The following is an 8,597-nucleotide window of genomic DNA, read 5'->3' on the forward strand; positions in this document are numbered from 1 at the left end:
CACAAGCATGCATGCGTGCACACACATGTCCATGGCCCAGGACACAGAGGAGGGAACAGAGGACACCTAGGGGCAGGCAGCAGAGAAGGAAGAACACTCATTCCCCAGGGGGCATGCAGAGGTGGCAGGAAGACCCCAACCACCCCTTCGGCTGCCTCTAAGCTCAGCTCTTGGCAGCTGTATCTTGTGCTTTGTTGACTAGATGCCTTTTAGAGAAAAGCAGAAAGTGAGGGGAGACCATGCTAGCCACCCTCACTCTAGCTCTCCACTGGTGAAATACGGGCCAGGTGGCAAGAGGAGAAAGAGAAGCCTGGCAAAGTCTGCAGGGATCATTCCTGCCTGCACGCGTGTCTCCCTGGCTTCCCCAGACCCTGGCTCCAGGCAGCACCTGAGACGATCTGTGCACACTAGTCCCAGGGAAGACGCCGCTGTTCTGGGGACCAAGGCCCAAGAAGCCTCCAGCCATTCCTGGGTCTGCACAAACGGGACAGACAAACCTGCCATCCACACTGTCCCCGGTGTCCTTGTCATAGCCAATCAATAGTAACGTGCCCAAGGCCCTTTTTCTATGCCCATGGCTCCCAGCCTGCTAAGGGGACCCTTATGGGGCTCCTCTCCTAGAGTCAAAGCCCTGGCCCCTGTCTTCTAACAAGTGTGAAAATCACCATCCTACCCCCTCCCTAGGTGGCTATTGTCTCCCTCTTGCACTTCTGGCCTCTCACCTCCTGCTTCCTACTCTGAGAAGCCTTCCTAGGTCCCTTCATCATACCTTCAGGAGGCCTGCTGGGCCTCTTGCACATTCAGATGCCTCCTTCCATGCTGTTCCTCCTACAGTTATGCTGAAGGCAGGCCCAGCACCCCCCGCTTACAGCCTTAATTGGGGGGTAGTGGCCTCTGTACTACTCCCTAGAGCAGAGTCCATGGCCCTTGTGTCAGGGTTAGGAAGACAGCTCTCTGGGCCCCACCAGGACACAAAAGTAGTTCCCCATATGGGGCTGTGTGGTTAGAACCACTCCTGGCCAGGAACACCCAGTGAGCCAGGCAGGCAACTTGATGGTGTGAGTGGTTGACCAGCTCCAGCAAGCCTGGTTTTGCACCTCAGCCCAGGCCCCTTGAAGGCACAGGGCCACCGACAGCAGAGCTGGGCATGCATCCTTGATACCTGCCACTGGCATCAGATGGCAGTCACCCTGTTAGGATGGAGGACTGCCACTCATGTCCCAGAGCCCATCAAGCAGGGCTCCTGCAGGATGAAGGGCACCAAGAGGAGGGCAAGGCAAGCATATTTCCCCATGCTCCCTCCACAGGGCAGGGGGAAAGTCAGATGGATTACCCTGGGAAAGGAGTCTTTTCATACCAGAGAAAGAAAATTCAATTGTGAAACCACCCAGCCCTCCCCCTGACATGGCAACACAGAGCCCATTAGTCAGTCAATAGGCAGGCACCACCCACTAAGAACAGAGGGGATGCTCAGCTGGAAAACCCCACATTTGAGACAGCGAATCACTAGGCAGGGGCTGGGCTCCCTAAGCCAATCAGCAGCCACAAGGCTTGGACATTCTGTTCCCAGGGCAGGAAACTCATGTGATGCCTTTCACTTCTCTCTCCTCCATTCTTCTCCCTGGGCCAGAGCAAACACCACAGCCTGAGATGGGAAGGTTATTCAGCAGGCCTGTTCCCAGCCTCAAGTGGGTCAGGCACAATTGCTGTCAGGACTTGGGGCCTCAGATGCAACCGAGGGCCTGGCCCAAAGGGGCGCAGGCACCAGCACAGGAACTAGGTGTTTTGCAAAGAAAGAGCTGGTCTTGTCTGGACACCCCGTTAGGCCACTACTCCAGGAAGCAGAGGGTGACCTCCAATTCTGACCCAGCAGGTGGGTCAGGGAAGTACCCATCTGTTCCCACACTCACTGTCCAGAGAATAAGCCCACCGCAAGTCAGTGACCTCAGGCCAGCCTACCACACTGCTCTTGGCTGCACATCCCCTTTTTCATGGAGCCCTGGGCAGGCTCCAAACCCACCAGGTAGAGCCCGGGCAAGGGTGGGGCAGTGGGATCCTCTCCCCGACCCAGCAGGTGCAGGAAACCTCCCACGCCAGAGTAGGCACATCTTTTGTAACAACTGGGGAGCCCTATTCTCAGCCTTGCAGGCCATCGGTGTCTGACACAACTATTCAGCTCTGTCCCTATAGGGTGAAAGTGATTTGAACTTCATATAATTTTCACATGTCACAAAATATCATTCTTGCTTTGATTTATTTCAACCATTTTAAAATGCAAAACCATCCTTAGCTTGCAGACTGTACAAAACCAGGCAGTGGGTGAGATCAGCTGCAGGCCATAGTGTGCAGACCCCTATCTTTACCACTACTCTGGCCTCCCTTGCATATACCAGGCCTCCTACACACCAAGCCTCCCATGAAAGTCCAGAACTGCCAGCCTCACAGGGCAAAAATGCAAGAACCCCAAGCCGAACCCAGGAGGGCTGCAGGTAATCAGGCTGACCAATCTCTCCTAGCCTTGGCCTCCTCCCAGACCAGGCCTCCCTGGGGTGCTTTTGGGATACCACCAGACGCCGGGCAGGTCTTACTCCATCTCCTGGCGCTCCGCCTCCTCAGTGCTCAGGTCCTCCTCCACACCATAGTCCAGGATGGAGCCTACGCCAAAGGTCCTGTTGTGCTGGATCAGGGGCCGGATGGACTCCTGGTCCTCGCCAGCCACAAAATGACCATAGAAGGTCATCTTCATTAGCTTGTCGAATAGCTTTTGTCCCAGAAATCTCCTGGAGAGATGAAGCAGCTGAAAGGCAAAGGAAAGTTGCTGTCCTGGGCCACCAGCTTCCTATGTCCCCAGCAGGACATCCTGCTTCCTCATTCCCTTTATCCTAACCACAAAGCCTTGACATGCTCTCCCTAGGGCCAAACTCAGCTCAAGGCCTCAATTTTACAGTGAAGACCACCCAGAGCAGCTTCCTAGTCTGTTTGCAGCAAACGTCAATCACCCACTCCCCATGCAGGGCAGGTCCTAAGTGCTGCCCCTGTGGCCACTTCCTCCCTGCCTCGTATGCTGATAGATGGATCCTAGTGGTACTCAGCAGATGCCTGATCACTGCGTGGTGGATAAGGAAGAGAATGGCAGGTCTCTCTGGGAAGAACAGTGCACGTGTTCATAACGTTCTCTGTATCTATACCTCAGAAGGTTATGCTGGGGAAGAGAAGGATTTAGTGCAACTTTCTAGAAGGCAAGCTCCCAGATTTTTCAATGTTTTGTTCACTGCTTATTCCAAGTTCCTAATACAGTGTCCGTCAAAGGGCCAACTCTCCAATGGTTGTTGAACAAATGAACAAGCACAAAATTCAGAATGAGTCTGAGTTCAGAGGGAGTGAGGTGTAGGCTGATAATAAGCCAGGTGACCATCTATAAAGTTTTGTGAGATGAGAGCCCACCCTGAGATCAGTGGGGACTTAGCAGTCATCCAGGGCCACAGTGGACCAGTAGCTCGGACAGATGTGCCCCTGAGGAAGACAACTACCCCACATTCTTCAAATATCCTTCAAATTTCTGCCAAAGTTCATTCAAATATCCTGAGCAGCTGCTTTGTGCCCCAGATAATTCTAGGCTGACCCAGAGGAGCTCACATTCTGCTGGGGAAGAGACCCTGAAGGAGGGAGGAGCAAAGTAATTGCAGGAAGTGATTCGGAACAGGGAGATGTTTTGCTAACTTATACCAGAGAGGGGGACTTGCCAAGGAGAGAGGGTGACATGGAGCTGCCACAATGAGGACAGCCAGGGCAGGAGAAGCGAGACAACTGGAGGCCTCTTGGGCACACCCACCACCTGTCTGGCAATGCCTGTGTGTCCACTGCCCCTACCCCCAGCTTCGACAGGAAAAGCTTGAGGTTTCTCCAACCCAATGGATAGTAGAATCCCCTATTTTGTGGAGGCCATTTCTTAAGACCAGGGTTTCAAGGGACAATCTCTAGTCTAAGCAAAAGCATGAGCAAGTCGAACACCTTCATTCCCAAATCATTCCCCAGCAGTCCAGACTGGCCCAAAAGCAGATTTGCTCTGAACTGCAAGATGGGGCTCAGTAGAGACGCCTCAAGGCCACACCTGTGGGCACCACAGGGTGTCCCAAGGACTAGAGTTTCCAGGCTATCATCTCTATTTTGCTGTAATTTCTATGTCTAATTTTATTGCATTTCATTGTTTTTATAAAGAGAACTAAAAACAAAACTGCCAACAGAGGAGGACAGGGTAAGGCTCGCCCCTAACCATCCTGGCCAGCTTCATGTGGAGCCAGGGCCAGAGCAGCCTCACTGGAGGGGAAGCTGTGTCTTAAACATACTGAAGGTCACCCCAGTGGCAAGCAGGGCAGAACAGCCATCATTCAGTTCTGGAAAAGAACCCCTGACAGTGTACATGTCAGCTCAGAGGTCTGGCAGGAACGCACCATGTGTGGAAATATCTCCTCTCAGGTCGGCAAATTTTCCCATTCAGGGCCACATGGTAAATCATTTAGGCTGTGTGGGCCACACAGCCTCTGTCATAACTATTCAGCTCTGCTGTTATAGTGCAAAAGTAGCCACAGCCATCACTGATCAAAGGAGCAGGAACAAGATTGACCCTTTATTAACAAACAGGAAGGCTGGGCTTTGGGGCTCTGGGCTGGTCACACCCTCACTGCCTTTGTAATGACCTCCTGCTCCAAGGGCAAAGCTCAGAGGACATGGCCACCCAGGTCACCTGAGCTAGTTATTCACCCTCTCATCATGGCAAAGGAGAGGCTGGCCTGTCACGGGGCCATGGAAGCATACGGGGTGGGGCTGGCAATTTTAAAGCCAACTCCAGAACAAAGTGGCCACTTTGTAACCATCTGGGCAGCACTACCTGAGATGAGAGTGACCCCACCTCTTCTCTGGGTGGGGGTATATCCTTTCCAGATTTAGAAACTTCAACCAGCAACACATACACTTGTTTTCACTGTAAAATATAGATGCATGCTGAGCAAGGACAGATAAAACCAGTTCTCTCTCCTCCCTGCCCCCTGTAGGGCCACCATCTGTAGTGTCTCCTTCCATCACCCTCTTCTGCACTGGCTCACACCCAGGCACAGAAGACTTTGTCATGAAAGACCTGGATTTTCTAAACTCTTCTCAGTTAGGTCCCCACTGGGTCCCAAGCCAATGCAGCAGTTCAAACTTGGCTCTTCCAGGCTAACACTTTCCCCGGGAGCAGATTTGATGACCCCCAGCACCCCAGCAAGAATTACACAGACTGGAACTGCTCAACAGGACAAATTTTCAGCAGGAGGAATTTTCACTGCAGTCCAGAAGACAGGGAAGAACAGGCCCACAACTCTGTAGTCTGTTTGGCCTTTGCCCCCTTTCCTCCAGCACCAGGCATCAAGGCTGCCATCAAGAGTGGGATCACCAGTAGTGACAAAGGCAGAACAGGTCCCACTGGGGGCATGCAGAGCATCGACCACCACCGGTGGGCTCTTCCAGGGCACAGGCAGCATGTACCCACAGCTCAGTCCATGTACTCTGGCACTTGCGCCTAACAGGCATCACAGAGACAGCAGAGCTGACACATCCCTCCCAAGGTACCCTAGGGCCCCCAGGTCTGCTGACTTCTCTGCTGATTTTGAACCCAGCAATGGAAACTGAGTGTTGAATCTACAGAAATTTGGCCTAGCTGGTTCCATGCCCTCTCTCTCCCTCCCTGCCAGCCACAGAGGAGGCACCGCTTCTCCACTGCTCATCCCAGACCCACTCAGCAGTCCCGTGAAGCCCAGACTGTGGAAGCCTGGTTCCCATCATTGAGTCTCCACAGAGACTCTGCAGGCAGACACATCCTGACTCTCTAGATCATTCCTGCCCTCCCCCCACCCCCCATTGCCTCCTCCCTCCTGACCTCTGCACCATCAGTGCTTGCCACTCCTTTCTGGCTGCTCCTCAGATGTTGGTGCTCCCCAAAGGGTCCTTATCACCTCCCAAGCCCCACCAGTTTCCTTCACGTCGAGTGCCCCTTCTTGCCCTCTTTCCCAGTGGACTGTCCATGGCCACAGCTTTACCTCAGAATATCCCTAGCTGCCACAAACATGAAATGGCTCTCCAGAGGCCTCCACTTCTCCAGTTCCGCCCCTTCTTCCTCCATATCCCTCCCTCCTCCATTGGTCCTACATTCTCAATCTGACCATGCAGTTTCCAGGGAGATCCAAGTCAACACTTGTGCTGGCCTCACAGTCCCTTCGGAGCCACCCAACTCCAACTCTGTGGGCCTCTGCTCTCATCTTTCACCTGCTGTGGCCTGGCCTTCACCTAAAGCCTGAAGTGTGGCTTGGTGTTCCTCCATGGTCCAACCTCCCCGTTGGGGTTGAAAGAGGAAGCACAATGCCTTCAGCACAGTCTCTCCTGAGAAATCGACACCACCTTCATGAAGAGCCCTTCCAGACCTTCGCCATCAACAACTGGAGCCTTGCAAACCGTTCCTAGGTTCGCCTTGAAATAACTCTATCTCTGTACCCCAGAGTAGCAGTGGCTAAGACAGTGTTCTGTTTCTCCCCTTCCCAAAGCCCTCATTCTCTTCAAAGTTGCCATTAAAACTTTAAAAGTTGGGTGTTTGAGCTTCTCATTCTTTTCTCCCAATGCTGTTCATCATGGCCTTGGCTGGGAAGCCCCTGGGTAAAGGAGAACTCCAGGATCCTAGGCTACGAACTGTTCAATACCACTAGATTTCGTTTTGGGTAACATGAAGGACACTCAATTTTAAATTTTAGGTCACAACTTCTGTATTACCGCAAGTGGTATATAGCCTAAAAATTAAATTGTTCTTTATTTTTAGTTGGTAGTACTGAGAGGTGGCAAAATAAAAGGAATGCAGGAAACACCTTCCTTCCTGACTCTCCTCGCTACGGGCCATGATCAAGAGACTCCAGCTTTACATTCTGAAAGTTCATAACTGATACCGGGACAGACAGAGGACCCTGTGAAGCCCTGCGCACTAGCTCACCCACCCGACCACCCTCGCACCTGCTCGTGGCGCGCCAGCAGTGCAGGCGAGGCACACAGGCGAAGCACCAGCAGGCTGCGCACCAGCTCCCAGCTTCGCCGGCTGCGGTACGCCTCCTGCGCGTTGCCGAAGTCCACGGCGGGAAACTGCGGCCGCGCAGGCTCGGCCGCCCCGCGTCTCAGCCCGGTCACCGGGCCCGCGGCACGCTGCTCGCGGGTGGCCGGCGCCGTTGACAGCGGGGCGAGGCGGGGAGCACCGGAGCACACAACCGATACGACGTGCCTCAGAGCCATGGCGGGATGTCTGTTTGCTCCGGGGCTGCTTAAGTACATGCCACCGCCCCGCCCCTCAAGCCCTGCCCCGCGTCCAGCCGCGCCCTCTTCTCCGAAGGACCCGCCCCACATCCTGAGCCACGCCCTCTCCCAAGGCAACCCCGCCCCACGCTCAGCCACTCCCTCTCCTCGAGAAGCTCCGCTCCGCCGCACCCTAGCCCTCGCGCCTGCTCCTATTGAGGTCCCTACACCCTGCACGTTCCCGAATAGTCTCTGTCCTGTGGCAGGGCTCGCCCACAGAGCGGTCCCATTTACGCCTGAAGCCCGCCTTCTCAGCCCGTGGCCACACCCCCAAATGGGACCCTGTCTCCTTGGCTGCTCACCCCCACCTCTGCCTAGTCCGCAGGAGACCCCGCGCCTCCAGGTACTAGCTCTGCGACCAGGTGTGTGATTTCGCTCGCGTTTCACAATTTGCCCAGCGAGCTAGGTGGGCTCAGAGCTGGTGCGTCAGCACCGTCGCACACCCGCACACCTGGATTCCTCCCTGGTCTTTGAGCTGCACGGACTCACAGCTGAGGCTGGGCCTGCGGAGAACTGAAAATCCAGGAAGGTGGGAAAGTGGTCCCGCTTCTCCTGTGGTGTAAAGGGGCGTTTGGGAAGCCATCTGTCCTCTCCTCTGGCGCCTTAGGAGCTTGCCCAACTCAGTTCCACGGCCCACACAACAGGCAGCAACGGACCACCAGGCTCCTCTGGGAACCCCTGCAGTTCCCCTTGTTTCAGCCCCATCTCCATCCTCCCGTGCAGGCCCTCAGTGTCATCCTTGGGACTGACAGCAAAGTCACCTGCTTTGCCAGCTCCCTTGGGCCTCCCTTCACTCTTAATGGTCTTCCCACCTTCTACCCTTCAGCCTCTGGTGCCCTTCTTTCCAACATTGCATGGACCTGCCCTGACTGCCTGCTTCAGCACCCTTTCCCCATCACTCACCGCTGGCCCCCTACTGCATCTCCTGAAGACATTCCTGTACCCCCACAGGTCCTACGTCTGATTGTGGGTGGCAACCTCGCTCCCCGCCTCACCTACCTTGCCCACCTGGTTCACCTGGTTCACCACTAGCTCCATGCATCTTGGTGCATTGGATGCCTTGACCTGTCCAGCACTGTTGACATTCAGGGCCAAATAATTCTTTGTTGTAGGGCACTTCTGTGTATAGCAGAATGTTTATCAGCATCCCTGGCCTCTACCCACCAGATGCCAGTAGTGCCTCTCCTCCAGACATTGCTAATGTCCCCTTGGGGACACCATCACCACCACTC

General features: G+C 54.6%; 1 protein-coding gene across 1 annotated transcript in view; it reads right to left on the reverse strand.

Moving 5' to 3' along the window:
• Positions 1–7,320, reverse strand: part of PRODH (proline dehydrogenase 1) — a 21,635-nt gene extending 14,315 nt beyond the window's left edge. The window contains exons 1-2 of the mRNA XM_039872835.1: positions 7,033–7,320; positions 2,589–2,797 (exon numbers count right to left, since the gene is read on the reverse strand). Coding sequence (XP_039728769.1) covers positions 2,589–2,797; positions 7,033–7,305 — 482 coding nt within the window. The 5' untranslated portion in view covers positions 7,306–7,320. The remainder of the gene's footprint in view (positions 1–2,588; positions 2,798–7,032) is intronic.
• Between the last annotated feature and the right edge of the window lie 1,277 nt (positions 7,321–8,597).

The sequence above is a fragment of the Pteropus medius genome, unplaced genomic scaffold, assembly GCF_902729225.1.
Source record: "Pteropus medius unplaced genomic scaffold, Ma_sr-lr_union100, whole genome shotgun sequence".
Lineage (NCBI taxonomy): Eukaryota > Metazoa > Chordata > Mammalia > Chiroptera > Pteropodidae > Pteropus > Pteropus medius.